Source organism: Lemur catta, chromosome X (assembly GCF_020740605.2).
Source record: "Lemur catta isolate mLemCat1 chromosome X, mLemCat1.pri, whole genome shotgun sequence".
In the NCBI taxonomy this organism is placed as follows: domain Eukaryota; kingdom Metazoa; phylum Chordata; class Mammalia; order Primates; family Lemuridae; genus Lemur; species Lemur catta.
Window position 1 is genome coordinate 23,986,371 of NC_059155.1, and position 16,380 is coordinate 24,002,750.

Consider the following 16,380-nt stretch of genomic DNA (forward strand, 5'->3'; position numbering starts at 1 on the left):
TCCGTAATAAAACACCGTGGCCCCAAGGAAAAAATTTTTTTCTAGTGTGACAATGTGTTTAAAAAGGTTAAAATAACTAGTCTCTCTCTCTCTGCTAGAATGCAGTGGCACAATCATAGCTCACTGCCTCTGCCTCCCAAGTGTATATTTCAATTTTTTAAAAGGGAGGTAGGGGTGGCTGTGAGAGGAAGGTATGTATGACTTTGACATTTGGTTTTATGTACTTATATATTATTTGGATTCTTTACTATGATGATGCATACACTATGAATTTAAAAAGTTGATAAACAAAAATAGCAACTCTCACCTCAGCTTTTAGCTGCTCTCCACCAGTCATGGCCTCTAGTTGCTCCATTGTCATTTCCTCTGTAATTTCTATTCCTGCCATTTTTTGTACCACTTCTTTCAATATAAGCAGGTCAAAACTATTCCAAAAAAATAAGAAACAGTCTACAGTTAAAACTTCAAATATAAAAGTGACAATATATAATTAATATCCTGAGAATCCCTAAATTATTTGCATATAAATATAAGATGGGACTGAAGTGATTTTTAAGGAACAGCATTCCTAGAACTATACTGAAAAATAATTTGGTATATATATGTTTAACTATTTTTACTTGGATATAGTTTCAAAGTTACAGATAGGATGCAAAAACAGAAAACAAAAATAGTACAAAGCATATCCACATACCCTTTACCCCAACTTCATCTATTAACATTTTTACTTCCGTCTGCTTTATCATTTGTTTTGTCTCCCTCCCTCTCCCCCTCTCTCCTCCTCCTCCCCTATGTCTACACATACACACACACACAATTTTTTTAAACATTTGAGGATAAATTATTTATATCATGGCCTTGTACCCCTAAAATTCCTAAAAATGCATTTTCTAAGAACAGAACTATTAACATAGCACATTATCAATTTTAATAAATCTAACACTGAAACAATAATTTAACCTACCATTCATGTTTCATTTTTATTAGCTGAACCAATAATGTCCTTCAGAGCATTTTTTCTCCTCCAATACAGAATGGCCAATATATATATATATATATATATATATATATATATATATATATATATATATATATATATATATTTTTTTTTTTTTTTTTTTTTTTTTGAGACAGAGTCTCACTCTGTTGCCCAGGCTAGAGTGCCGTGGCGTCAGCCTAGCTCACAGCAACCTCAAACTCCTGGGCTTAAGCGATCCTCCTGCCTCAGCCTCCCGAGTAGCTGGGACTACAGGCATGCGCCACCATGCCCGGCTAATTTTTTTTTCTATATATATTTTTAGCTGTCCAAATCATTTCTTTCTATTTTTTTTTTTTTTAGTAGAGACGGGGTCTCGCTCTTGCTCAGGCTGGTCTCAAACTCCTGACCTCGAGCGATCCGCCTGCCTCGGCCTCCCAGAGTGCTAGGATTACAGCGGTGAGCCACCGTGCCCAGCCTGGAATGGCCAATATATTTTTGATGATATACAGCCATCTCTCTAAACAATCCAATTACTAAAAAGGAATAAAGATGTAGAAATAGTCATATACACTTGGAAGAAAGGTAGGGAAGGAAGGAAAAAGAGGAAGGGAAGTTCCAAGTTGTGATATTTGAGCCGAGGATGACAATTTAGTGGGCAGTCCTAAGCACATTTTAGTAATGTGCTGATAGTTATGCATTTTAATTCTCAAAGTTTAGGACTACCAATGGAAATAACGCCTTATGACTTCTAAGATTTTCTTCAATTAGTTAAATAATGAAGACAAAGCAAAAACATTCTTTCCTAAAAAACAAGTAACAGATGTTTTCCCAAGGGTAAAGCTAGACCCAAGAAACAAGCTAACAGACAAAGGAACAGTTGTCTAAGATTCTTATCAAGTGCTTATTCTATCAACTTGCCTTACTTATCCTCAAGATAGTTCTTAAAAACAAGAGAGCCCTTATGCAAAATAGTATGCAAGTACCAATGAAACAATTTTAATTTTTCCTTAAACTATGTTTTAATTAGATGGTCACAAAACTGTATTCACAGTACAGAAAACTGAATTATAGATTAAAAAGCAATGTATGTTCTCCTGGCCTATAGACAGAAAAGAGTAAAATGTATAGAAATGGCTGAGAGATGAGCATAAATGTGTTGATAAAATCCTGAGCATAAATAAATATTTTTTTAAAGTTTTCCCTAAGTCAAAATAAGAATCTGTCAAAAATTACCTAGGGAATTACTTGTTTGGAACACCAGAAGCTTATTTTTGTTTGTTTGTTTGTTTTCTACCAAAAAGATTTTTAAAACAATTCCCACTTCTTTGATTCTAGTCAATTTACTGCTGGTGAGGTTTAATACATTGTACATAATTCAAACTCTAAGCGCCAATATCAGCCCAGAAAAAAATAATCTTCAGTATCTATAAAGAAAAGAGGACACTCTCCAAAAGGTATGTAAGCCTTACGTATCTCTAAAGTTCAAATTCAAAAATTAATTATATTTTAAGAATACTATATACACCCTCAAAATAAACAAGCATGTTTCTACTAGATGTTCAATATAATAAAACTCAATCACTGTTCAGTAGCATAGTCAATGGTGTGATAAGATTTACCATAAGAGGATATACAATATAGCATATTAGTCATTTACTCAAAAGCCTAATAGGTAGTCAAAACAATTTAAAGTGTCTTTTAGTGAGTTAACATATAGCCAAATATTACATTTATTCTTGAAAAAAAAGTCTCTTTATCTATTAAGTTATCATGTAAGTGAGCAACTATTCTACTTTAGCCTACAACCAACAAGTAGTCTTTCAGGATAACAGCAATCTCAATACCCTAAGACCATCAGAAGTACTCTAATTACTGAATTTCATTTATGTATAATTTGCTATGAATACCTTTTGCCCGCCTTTAGCTGATTGGCCACATATTGAAGAAGACCAGCAAGATCAATTGGATATTTACGAAAAACTGCACCACAGAAACTAGCCAGACCTATATGAAATAAAAAAGGAGTAAAAACAGTTTATAAAACAAAAAGCACAACATTGTCATTTCTTCAGCTAAATTTCTAAATGAAAATAAGGTAGGAGTAATTGTATTGCTGATGCCATTGAATAGTTTTATAATTAATAACAACTAATATTTACTGAGCATACATATATGCCCAGCACTGTACCAAGCACTTTATGTTGATTATCCCATTTAATCCTTGCAACTATCATCTTAGCTTGGTATAAACCTATTGATGAGGCAAATTCAGAACAGATATATCACATTTAACTTGCTCATGGTCATGTACTTAGTACAAAATAGAGCAGTGACTCAATCTATGCAGCCTGATTCCAGAGTCTGTGACATTAGGACACAATGAAATCTTGCAGATGACTCAGAAACTTGAATAAACAGCAAAACACCCATCCCTTGGATGTTTGAGTCAAGAAAAAAAAAAAAAACCTCTTTTTATCTAAGAACATGCTACTAGTTGTAGAGGGGCAAAGAAATAGGTAAAGTATTGCCAGACCTAGAAGCAGATAAGAGACCAATTTTAAATAACAGTCCTTAATCATATCGTGAATAGGGAGGAACCCCAGTCAATACTAGAGTAGGAGATTCTAGTAAAGTCAAGTACTCTATAGTTTATTCCATAATTATTTGTTAAGCACCTAAATGATACTGGACAAAACACAGGTCCTGCCCTAACAGAGCTTAGGCTGGTAGAGGATACAAAAAGTAAATGGAAATAACTACGATGAGTAAAAGGTTCCATGGGAGTACAAAAGAGGAGCACCTAATTCAGACTTGTGAGTGAAAGCTTTCTGAAGGAAGTGACCTCTAAGCTGAAATCTAATGAATAAATAGAACATGGAGTGGGAGAGATAACTGGCCATGGAAGGGTATTCCAAGTAGAGAAAATAGCATGTTCCAAAGGACCATGGAAAATGCAAGTAGTTCAGTACTAATGGAACTCAGAAGATTGGGGAGCAGGGAAAAGATGAGGCTAAAATGGTGATTAAGGACATTATTTCAAAAGAACTTACTTATATGACTTATTAAAGATTTTAGACTTTAAAGGACAATGGGGAGTCACTGCAAGATTCAGTTACAATAGGCTGAAACACATAATGGGTTGAAAGAAAAGGAACTAACTGCTAGAAACCAAAGACACAAGAAATAATAAGAAATGTGCCTCGATTTTTTTGTTAAACAGTCAAGTTTTTGTTCTTTTAAGATGCCTAGAACCTCAGGATGGAATGGGAAGAAGTGAGACTAATTCTCTTAAGACCAATTCCTCCAAAATAACGTTACTTAAGGAGAAGGGGATTTTCACCTCCCCAGTAATGCTTATCCAAATTCTATCATAGTCTCTTGAATTAGGAAAATGAGTAACTACAATATGAACCTTCTTACACAGCCAAGTGACTTGATCACCCTGCAGAACAAGCTGGGTGGCTAGATATTCTCACAAACTCTTAACAAATAGGCTATTAAAATTCTCTAAGCATAGGTAATAGAATGTCTACCATGGCAATTACCATAGACAGTAATTTCATCTTTGGAAAAATAAAAACACTTACTCTGAAGCCAGCTTGAGATGGTTGTGTCATCATGTTTCATTCTCTCCTTTTCTGGATTAGCTAAAGCTTCAATGATGCAATCTTTCATACATTAAGAAAATATTTTTAGTCATAACATCTCTAACAAAAACTCTTAAAAAATAATATGACACATCTTGAAAAAAATAAGTTTGCTTCAAGTTATTAAAACTTATTGAAAAATACACTCATTGTGGTGCCAACTTTTCTTCTTTAGCCTCTTTTCCATGTTTCAGCAAGCAAGGTAGATCCCACCTATATCAAAATGTTTCGTAAACCTAACATCTCTCCCTTTATACAATACAAAGACACACAAACATGTATACTCACTCACTCTCACACTACTGACTGGCCAAACTTCAGATCAGCCACCTGAATCAACCTCAGATGGTTACTAAAGGAACTTAGAATGAAAATAAAATGTTTACCATTAAGATTTATGAAATGTGAAATCTATGTATTACTTCACTTGAAAGGATACATGCCAAGACATCATAATTCAATGAAGTGAGGTATTTCAATGAATCTACTACAGGTGTTATTAAGTTATCATACTTCTGTATTTGTGACAAGATCTGGAAGACAACAAAGAATAGATGGTATTAACTAATCAAAAGAGGACTCCTGTACCAACTAAGTAATGGCTATACTTCTTATTTTTCAAAAGAAAAAAATAGTGCTTATAATTAAAGTGGTTTCCTATCATTTCATATTTATATAAAACCTATTATTCTATCATTGCCTTAGAGAGTATTTTTTTAGGCTACATTTTCCAATTAGGAAATAATTCCAGGGAGTCTAAACTTGGATTTTCACATGACAGAGGCTAGTCTCATGTCAAAAGTATTTTAGAAATCTCTTTCTAAATATGAAATAATAGTATTATATCTGAATCACAATAAATTACAATTCAAATGTTTCTAAATACTAAAAACAAGTAATGCTTCTAGAAATCAAAATGTGCTAAATAAGATAACATTAGACTGTCTATAACAGTAGCACTGTTACAGAGAACTAGAAAAGTAGATCAATGTGTTAAACGTACTGTATAATAATTTTGTTTGTAGCATAACCTTACAATGTTTCATTTCCTAACATCACTGTATTTCCACTTATTGATTTAAAAACAAAAGAGAAAATCCCTTAAAATAATATTAGCCTCGAAACATACATAATCAAACAAAATGGTTGGATTGCTGTGGCTCAATTTCCCAATTTGTCTTCCAGAAGGCTTCACATTTTCCTTGGTTAGGCGCCTACAAGGGGAGAAAAAGGTGGCAAGGATCATCTTAAGTAACATTCCTCATAACATTGATAGCTTTGTTACATCATTGGGGGGGGGGTGCAATTCTTTTCCAAATGTCCAAAACAGATCCATGTAAACAATCACATTGATCATATACTTTATGACAGGGCATGGGATACTCTGGTTAGGGTTTCTCCCAGAAGGTATTGAGATTTTATGTTAAATGCTTAACATTTATAAAATACACATTTCTACCTTATAGTAATATAGTCTAATGATCATTGAAACTCTTAAGGTACTTCAGAAGTACATAATACTCTTCTTACAGAGAATCATAATTATTTTAGATTTAGAAGAACTCATTTATCAATTTAGGGATTAATATATCAAATTTGGTGTGATGCAATGAAATGCCTCATGCCATCTGGCTCAGTTACCCTAACAGATTAATGGCTAATGCTGTACTACTGAATATGGAAGCTTTTCATATTCAAGATGAACATTTTTTTAAAAAACTAAATTCTATTCTTTTTCTTCCTATTTCTTCTTCTGCTCATTCTTTCACCAATATTCTGCAAATTTATAGCTATGAAATTCTCAGTTCAAAACAATTACACAGAATCTTAAACTATTCTGATGCAATTATTACATAATAAATCTAGAAACCTGAAAAGGTTACAAGTTACAGGAAGGGTTTTAGAATGAAAACATAATGAAGTAAATTATGAATTCAGTTTATAATTCGGGGAATGGGGCCACTCTCCAAGTGACAAACTTGCTATAATTATCTTAAGAAGCTTCTTATAACAAAACTGACCCCATCAATCATCATAAACTGGTTCCCTTTCCCATTCTCCATGGCCCAATTTGTTTTCTTCTGTTTTTTTCACAGAGAAGAGAGACCATTAGTTTTAAACTTTGGCTATACAGTACTCTGCTCCACCTTCAAACTTAATCCTACTATTTCAGGTGCCCCCCCCCACTTGCTAAGGCTAACCCCTCTCTCTATGTGTTTTATTTCATTCCCTTCTGCCTCCAGCACCCTGGAGGGAAAAACAAACAAAAATTAAAGGAATATTTTCTTGACTATATCTTCCTCTCAAGCTGCCATGGTATCTGGCATACGGAACACAATGAGCATTTGTGGAATTAATTATTGAATGCCGTATAGCAAGCTCATGTTTTAAACAGTATTCAAAACTTGTGAAATTCTACAAGTAATGAATTAATACATTCCATTCTCAATGCAAGAAGTTAAAACAATACCAAAATCATATTGTTCAAGCCTGATGAAACAGTTATAGCTTACAAATATAACAAAAATCCAAGTATATTTAAAATCCTGCACTTATTGTTCTGTGGTAAATTTTTTTATTTGTTCATTCACTCATATTTATGCCTACAATGACAGGCAAAGTGCTAAGCATTCAAAATATAAGGATAATCACTTCCTAGCCTTTTGGCTAAGATGAATAATAGTTCCTGCTCTCAAGCTTGGTCCAGCTACAGAGAGAAATTTAAAATCATTTTTTAAATTTCTATATTCTTAAACAAACCAAAAAAAAAAAAAAACATTTCAGAACAGTCCTTATTACATGCTATCAATAATATTAATGTAAATGGGGGAATAACATTTATGTTGGCTTATATTACATAAAAATATCTGGAAGGATAGTTTCAAAAGTGGTTACATTTTTTCTGGGGGCTGACGTGGTTGAGTATATGGAAGATGAGGTAAGCGACTTTTTTTTTTTTTTTTTGTTAGAGACGAGGTCTCACCAAAGACCAGTATAGGCTGGTCTTAAACTCCTGGCCTCAAGAAATCCTCCCACTTTGGCCTCTTTCTTCAAAGCACTGGGATTATAGGCATGTGCTACCACACCCAGCCCAAGACTTTTTACTATACACCTTTTTTTATTTACTAAAATTTAAACCATGTAAATGTATACACTATACAAAAAATTAGATAATTAGAAAAGAAAAACAATCATAGCAATGTACCAAGGGGTGCTGATAGCATTACATGCATATGGGATAGTGGTGGCACAAATAAAGGATCAATTGTGTTTGGCAGTTTGTGTTAGGGAAGGGCTCACAGAGGTAATACTGGAGCTACTCTCTAAGGATGAGGTCACCAGATAGAGAGGGGAAAGGGAGGTAAGGGAAAACCTGTACAAACAGGAAACAAAAAAAATATATGCAAAGGAAGAGAAGCTAAAGAGATCATGGTACACTTAGGGAAACATAAGTAGGCTCAATGCAGCTGGAGGTAGAACTGGTAGGAAATGAGGCTGGACGTAGAAAGGCACAGATCAAGGAAGATCTCTTGCTTACATCACCATGCCATAAAGCTTAATGTATACCTGCAGGAAAAGGTCAGTCACCAAAGGATTTTTAAGTAAGAGAACACACAAATCACTGTAATAATCGAGAAAAAGAATTAAGGTAGTGGTGGCAGAGGCTGATTCAAGGGATTTAATAATACTTAATATATCATTAAATAATCAATGTAAAGTACTTAGTTTAGTGCCTGGCACATATAGTAATGGCTCCACAAATATTAGCTGTTGCTGTTATAAGCTAGAAACTGCATCTGGAGAACTCTTAAGACAAAGAACACTTTCAGGTGGACCAGATCTAGTATCATCTGCTCTCATTACTTCCCGGGTAAAATCATTCACTCTTTTGTCTATCCTCCTAGGTAAAATCATTCACTTTATACATACTGTATAACAGCACCTATTAAACCAAATTGTGATTATGCACATGCCTGTTTTCCCAACAGACTGTGACCAGAAACAATATCATTGGGCAAAGACAATATTATCTCATACTGTTAAATCTGGCTAAACTAGAGAATGTACTACTTTTCATTAACCATACCACTGACATGAATTTATAAAAGGAATGGCAATCGACAATAAACTTGTAAAAACACTCGCAATACAGCAGTGTATTGCAGTATCTAAACTGATACTAATCTGAAGTATACAATTTTCACAATTAAATTCCAAATAGTCCACCACGAATTAGAACTAACATCACTCTAATGTTTTGAATGATGTGAAAATAAAAGCACACAAATGAAAAAAAGTGAAAGAAATTTCTCAAAAGTTGACTCCCTATGAGGTTAGTTTTGCATAATTCCATTATATCTTCCTAACAGATTAAAAATCTTTATTATGATAACTTGCAGCAGAGGAAATTCCTAGAACTTTGACCACCTTGCACAAACCATTAAATATGTTATGCAAATTGAGCAAAGGCCATAGCAGGCTATTTTTAAAAAATAAACCTCATCCTATGTGATGTATTAAAGAGGATTCTTATTAGATTTTATACCTATGTGAACATGACACCTATGAAAACATTAACTTGGTAGTCAAAATGAGCTAAAACCACAATTGATAATCATTCTACCTGTAGTATATCGTCAGCTATACCATTAGCAAATATTCACAGGCTTTCTCAAAATTCAGACTCAGACATAAGTTAACTGAAAGGAAATAAAATAGATCCAGGCATAATTTAGATTAATAGAAAAAAATAAATTAAAACTTACTTCATGATATATTTGGCTCTGTCTATTGTTTGAGCTTTAACTTTTACTAAAAGTGGGTGACTGTTATAAGTTTCATTCTTCCACTGGCCATACAGACGATATCTTAAAAAATGATGAGATGAAGAATTAGAAAAAGTTAAACACTTGGGGGTTAATACACTAGAATTACTAGTAGTTAAAAACATGAAAATAATATATATTTACCTATGCTGATATGGAAATGTTTTAAACATTCCCCATAGCTCCTCGGACATACAAGCATTGCAGTCCATCAAAGAAAGAGATGGAAGTAGTACCTGGTCCGTAATGCTAAGTAAACAGCTAAGGATAACTTCCTAAGAAGAAAGAAGAAAAAATTATTTCAGTAAGAGTTCCATATTAATCCATCCCCACAATAAACTTATGACAGCCTGGGGGAAAATACCATTTCTTAACCTCGTAACACACAATATTTAATTACCCACCCCATCTCTGTCCTTATCACAATGCTTATTTGTGTTTCTCCATCTAAGACAGCAAATGGGGTGAGGAAAGGAAGGGGGTAGCAAGAAAATGAGGGACTTTTATCCCTCTTCCTTTCTCAACATGTTAATCCTCACAAAAAAGGATGTTAATCTTGAAAGGTAACTTTGTATGAGCTGCCAAAAGCCACATTCAGCATCTACAGTATAAAATAGTTATTCACACAGGTAATTAAAGTTTATTAACAGTAAAATTTACAGTACACTATACTTAAACATTAGACAAATTTATTGGATTTTTCTAGTCTCTTACCGTTTTCTCTTTATCTTCTTGTTTGCTTCCATCAGATTGAAACTAAAATTAAAAAAAGAAATTAGTAAAATGCAAAAAGGTTAAGATTATACTGTCACAATGCAGTTTCTAATTTGAAAAATATTTAACTTGCACATGGTTCTGAATTGTTTTCTTTTTACATACACAAAGATTTTAAATAGTTTCTTTGGCTGTACAAAACCTTTTAATTTGATCAGGTCCCATTTATTTATTTTTGAAGCTGCTGTGATTGCTTTGGGGGTCTTTTTCATAAATTCTTTGCCTAGGCCAATGTCTGAAAGAGTCTTCCCTACATTTTCTTCTAGGCTTCTTAAGGTTTCGTGCTTTAGGTTTAAGTCTGTTATTCTTAAGGTTTCATGCCTTAGATTTAAGTCTGTTATCCATCTAGAATTGATTTTTGTAAGAGGTGAGAGGTGGGGATCCAGTTTCAATTTTCTACATATAGCTATCCAGTTTTCCCAGCACCCTCTATTGAAAAGGGATTTTTTTCCCCCAGTGTATACTTTTGTCTGCTTTGTCAAAAATTAGATGTCAAAAATTAGATGGTTTCACCTCTGGATTCTCCGTCCTGTTCCAAAGGTCTATGTCTCTATTCTTGTGTCAGTACCATGCTGTTTTAGTTACTATGGCCTTGTAGTACAGCTTGAAGCCTGGTAGACTGATACCTCCCAGTTTGTTCCTTTTGCTTAAGATTGCTTTGGCTATACGAGGTCTTCTCCGGTTCCATACAAGGCGTAGAATTATTTTTTCTAAATCTGTAAAGAATGATGCTGGTACTTTGATGGGGACTGCATTAATTCTGTAGATCACATTAGGTAGTATGGACATTTTAGAGTGAATGGACAACCTACAGAATAGGAGAAAATATTTGCTCTCTTACACATACGATAAAGGGCTGATAACAAGAATCTATTTAGAACTCAAAAAAATCAAACAACTCCATCAATAAATGGGCAAACGACATGAACAAAAACTTTTCAAAAGAAGACAGAATAATGGCCAGCAAACATATAAAAAAATGCTCAACATCTCTAATCATTAGGGAAATGCAAATCAAAACCACAATGAGATATCACCTAACTCCAGTAACATTGGTCTGTATCAAAAAATCCCAACACAACAAATGCTGGCGAGGACAGGAAGAGATGGGAACACTCTTACACTGCTGGTGGGACTGCAAATTAGTGCAACCTCTGTGGAAAAGAATTTGGAGATACCTCAAAGACCTACAAATAGAACTACCATTTGATCCAGCAATATCACTATTAGGCTTCTATTCAAAGGAACAAAAGTCATTCTATAATAAAGACATCTGTACTCAAATGTTTATGGCAGCACAATTCACAATTACAAAGATGTGGAAACAACCCATCAATCCATGAGTGGATTAATAAAACATACAGGCACGCACCACCATGCCTGGGTAATTTTTTCTCTTTTTTAGTTGTTGGCTAATTTCTTTCTATTTTTAGTAGAGACAGGGTCTCACTCTTGCTCAGGCTGGTCTCCGCCTCGGCCTCCCAGAGTGCTAGGATTACAGGCGTGAGCCACCGCGCCCGGCCCCATCGTTTCTTATAATTGAGTAGTATTCCATTGTAGCCAGCACCATAATTTCATTATAATGTATTTGCATTTCTCTACCTAGGTTTTAGTTTTCCCTCTACAGAGTTAGTAAAATCAAACACTAAGGCAACAAAAACAAAACCATAATTAAACACAAAGAAATTTAAAGCTATGTTGTAATTCGCCACTACCAAGTCCTCACTGAAAGATAAACCCAAAATATTAACATTGCTGACAAAGACAAAACCATTGCCTAACTTGTACAGACTGAATGAAAAACCTGGGTCCATCCTACACCAATGATTTGCAGATGGGCCCCTGAAGTGATTTTTGACAATGCTCCCTATTCATTCAAAATGAAACAGTGATACCTGTGTGTGTGTAAGCAGGTAGAAGGTTTGAGGAGTATGCAGAGTACAAATGGACAAGTGAAGCACTGATACTTAAAGACAATCTAGATTTCTTTAGGGATTTAGCTCAATTATCAAGTGAGAAAAGGAGAAACGTTGGCCGGGTGCGGTGGCTCACACCTGTAATCTGAGCACTCTGGTAGGCCGAGGCGGGCAGATTGTTTGAGCTCAGGAGTTCAAGACCAGCCTGAGCAAGAGCGAGACCTCGCCTCTACTAAAAAAAATAGAAAGAAATTAGCTGGACAACTAAAATATATATATAGAAAAAATTAGCCAGGCATGGTGGCGCATGCCTGTAGTCCCAGCTACTTGGGAGGCTGAGGCAACAGGATTGCTTGAGCCCAGGAGTTTGAGGTTGCTATGAGCTAGGCTGACGCCATGGCACTCTAGCCCAGACAACAGAGTGAGACTCTGTCTCCAAGAAAAGAAAAGAAAAGAAAAGAAAAGAAAAGAAAAGAAAAGAAAAGAAAAGAAAAGAAAAGGGGAAAAGTTAATATGCAGCTAACAAGCTTCTTATTTTCTTGGTATATAAGGGTATTTTGTGTATGTATGTGTTTTCATGCTTAAGTAATTTAATGGGTATTATCACAGGAAAGTCTAACTTATATGCTACATTTTCACATAACACTAATTCAGGGCCTGCCATGTTACCTTTATGGGAATATACACACACTCACATTTTTTTTAATTAGCAGGTTAAAAAGGTATGGGTCCCCTTCACAGAAACAATTTATTAAGTCAATATATGTATCCTGGTCAGCAAATAAGGAATTGAATTACTGAAGAGTGGCCAGGCAGGGAAAAAAGCTATAAAGTTTATGGTTTTGGGTTTTTTTTTTGTTTTTTTTTTTGGAGGGGCCACACATAATTCTGGTGGCATATTGGGTATACACTGTGAGGCAGAAATACAGTTATATCATAATTGGAAAAACTAGGTTTACAGTATATCGTGTTGGGGATTAAGGCAGTTAAGTTACTCCTTTCCTAGTATATGATTCAAACAAACGTAATAAAGCCACACACAATTTTTTTCATAAAATTAAAATATTTTCTTAGTTACTAAACTGTCCTAATTCCCCTTCTAGGTAACTTATATGAGTTTTCAACATCTATGTGCCTATTTCTTAGATTTAATAAGCAGGAAAATTTGAAAAAGAGAAATAAATATGAGAAGCAAACTGAAACCATCTAGAATACTAGGAAGAGACCTTTCTATCAAAGTCTAATTATAGTAAGGATGTACAAAAATAAATCAAGAGGTACATGCAAATAAAAGCAATTTTCTTTTTATTTGGTATGAAGATAAATACATTCCACTCCCTTGATGCTTTCTGAGTTTTATTTGCTTTTTAACTCAGAGTAAATATGAGACTCTCCTTTCATATAATACAATACTAAAAGTTTTACTGCATGCCAGACAGAAAAGGGAGGGAGAGAGAAATGAGGGAGAGGAAATGAGAGACATTCATTCATTTACTGACTTGGTGCCAGGCACCTGTAATTCAAAGATGAACAGGACCGAATTCAGATCTTTGAGAAGTTGACACTTCTTAAAGATCAAAACTATACCTGCCAATATATTGTTAGCAATTGAGTTTTTAAGTTGGAATAAAACTAGTCACTCACAATTATTCCTAGATAGGCCATCAGCAGAATGACCCCAAACAGATTCCAATATTGCTGTATAAAAACAGAGTAGTTGATGGAACTGCCTAACAGTACTGGCACAAAAAAATGTAGGTCTATCAAGAGAAGAGCTTTTGGAGGGTCAAGGAATAAATGGAAAAGTTATAGATATAACTAGATAAATTTCTTATTACTAATGACCTACCTCCAACCCATGAACGTTTCAAAGGCTACATAAGACTACACCTTATCTCAGAAGAGAAAAAACAAAATTATTTAAGATTTTGACTGGATTTAAACCTGAAACTACATCTGTGTCAATTATGGCACAATTTTCACCTTCCCTGTTCTCCTCCTTCTTATTAACTACCATTTATTCAGTACCCATTATGTGCCAAATACCAGCTAAAAACTTCACATTTATGTCATAAAGCTATTCCAGGAGAAATTTCTGGCTTTAACCTACACAACCAAGGTAGATTTTCAATTGTGAAAAGAAATAAGTAGAGTGAACCAAGATCACGGATTCTCCTTCCCCTAATACCTGATGAAAAGCAATAGTAAGAAAACTAAGCTCCAAAGTTCTAAAGCAATTGGTTCATGAACTAGAGTTTTGGAACCACTTGTCTAAGGTACCTTCTCCCCCTAGCAACCCAATTTTTATTATGAAAAATTTCAAATTTATGTAAAAGTTGAATGGATAGTATACTAAATACCTGTATATCTAAATTCAACAATTAATAATTTTGCCCTTTTTTAGGCTGACCAAAAAAATTTGCAGACATGACACTTTATCTCAAAATAATTCAAGATGCATTTCCTAAGAATAGGGACATTCTTCTACATTACCACAATATCACTGTCACAACTGTTTTCTAATATCATCTAACACCCAGTCTGAGGTATATTCTGACCACCTGACTTCAGGTTTCTCTAAGCTTTATTTGTGAATCCATTTAGAGCACTTTGCCTTTTACCAAGGGCCAACACAAGAAACAGCTATATAAACAATCTTTCCATGTTAGCATAGGTAACCCAATTTCCCATCCGTGCCCCCCCCCCCCCCCCCCCCCCCGGCAGCAGGCTTTGGGCACCACAACACATCAGGGCCTAACAATATAAGGTAAAAAACTCCCTCACCTGAGGACAGGAAGGAGACAACATCCCCAGTGGTCAAGAAAAAAAGTGAAAGAGACAACATCATGAAGGAGGAGAGGCCAGACAGGAGAAAATGGGATGACACAGAAACCCCAGGGCCACAGTTCACTCAGACGTGTGCCCACTAGTAACCCCCTTTAAGAGTGAACTTTTGCTTTAATAAACTTTGCTGCTTGCGGCTTCAAAACTGTCTCTTGCTTTCATTCTTTGATCAGGAGAAGACAAGAACTGAGGAGTTCAACAGCCAGTAACATCCAGACAAATGAATTAAGGTAGCAGAGTGAAGCATAAACACAGAAATATCTGTCCTCCAATTCCTGATGCAATGAACAATATGTTTTCTTTAATGCCCAAAATTCACCACCAGCAACCAAGCAAGAAAAGAGGAACCTATGCTATTAACTTTGGAGGGGGGGACCCAAACAAGATTCTCGTACTACAGACAATGTGGTATGGCTCCTGCCTCTAACCCAAACCCCAGAAGTAGTACTAAGAAGGTTAAGTCAATAAAATTCTTTAGATAAGCAACGTTGCCTGCAAGGTAAATACTGTAGGCAGCTTTAGGAAAAATCCTTTTGAGTACAAGCCCAGCAGGACTCTGGCAAAGGGAGAAACAGCTGCCAAGGCTTGCTATTTTTCAAAATCACTGTGCTTAGATGGGTGAAGGAATTAAAAAGCCCAAGAGACTTGGATACACACTTGCTTGGGTGTGCCTACTATAGGATAGGCAAAAGGATCTCAAAGGAGAAAACAGAACTGAGTCTGCCAAGTTCACTTACTCCCCCCCTATCCTAGACTACAGAAAAAATTGAAAACAGAACCCAACATTCAAATGGTAGACTTGGTGGGGATGGGGAAATAGTCAAAAATAAGGTGGGAAGGGTATGAAGATTCACTCACATTATATCAGAAAGAATATATGGTCTGAACAAAACCACCCACATCAAGATGAAAAGAATGGTGTGGCAGCTATGGAAACATAAATAGCAAAAATAAAAAAAGGCAAATAAAAGACAAATGAACTTAGTCTGGGAGAAAGTACAAATCAAAGGACAGAGGTAGATTCTCCACAAGTATCTATACATAGTTATGGGGGAAAAGTATTAAGAATGAACTCAATAGAACAACAAAAACTTGGAGATGAGATAAATAGGTTGAAAAGGGAGATTACAGGAGATAAAATAAAGCATCGTTAATACAGATAAAATTTAAAATAGCAAATTAAGAATTGCAAAATTTAGGCCAGACGCGGTGGTTCATGCCTGTAATCCTAGCTTTCTGGGAGGCCAAGGCAGGAGGATAGCTGCAGCTCAGGGCTTCGACACCAGCCTGAGCACAGTGAGACCCCGTCTCTAGAGATGGAAAACAAACAAACAAACAAACAAACAAAAAACCCAAAAAAATACACAAAACCACAAAACCCAGCCAGGCATTCT

At 35.1% G+C, this 16,380-nt stretch overlaps 1 protein-coding gene across 10 annotated transcripts in view; it reads right to left on the reverse strand.

Moving 5' to 3' along the window:
• Positions 1-16,380, reverse strand: part of THOC2 (THO complex 2) — a 112,803-nt gene that overhangs the window by 29,155 nt on the left and 67,268 nt on the right. For all 10 annotated transcript variants that reach the window (XR_006731785.1, XR_006731786.1, XM_045538827.1 and 7 more), the window contains 8 exons: positions 10,167-10,208; positions 9,597-9,727; positions 9,393-9,494; positions 5,756-5,840; positions 5,066-5,159; positions 4,567-4,647; positions 2,887-2,983; positions 308-425 (listed from right to left, as the gene is read on the reverse strand). Coding sequence is in view for 8 of the 10 variants with exons in the window: in XM_045538827.1 (XP_045394783.1) it covers positions 308-425; positions 2,887-2,983; positions 4,567-4,647; positions 5,066-5,159; positions 5,756-5,840; positions 9,393-9,494; positions 9,597-9,727; positions 10,167-10,208 (750 nt within the window). In the remaining 2 variants the exon portion in view is untranslated. The remainder of the gene's footprint in view (positions 1-307; positions 426-2,886; positions 2,984-4,566; positions 4,648-5,065; positions 5,160-5,755; positions 5,841-9,392; positions 9,495-9,596; positions 9,728-10,166; positions 10,209-16,380) is intronic.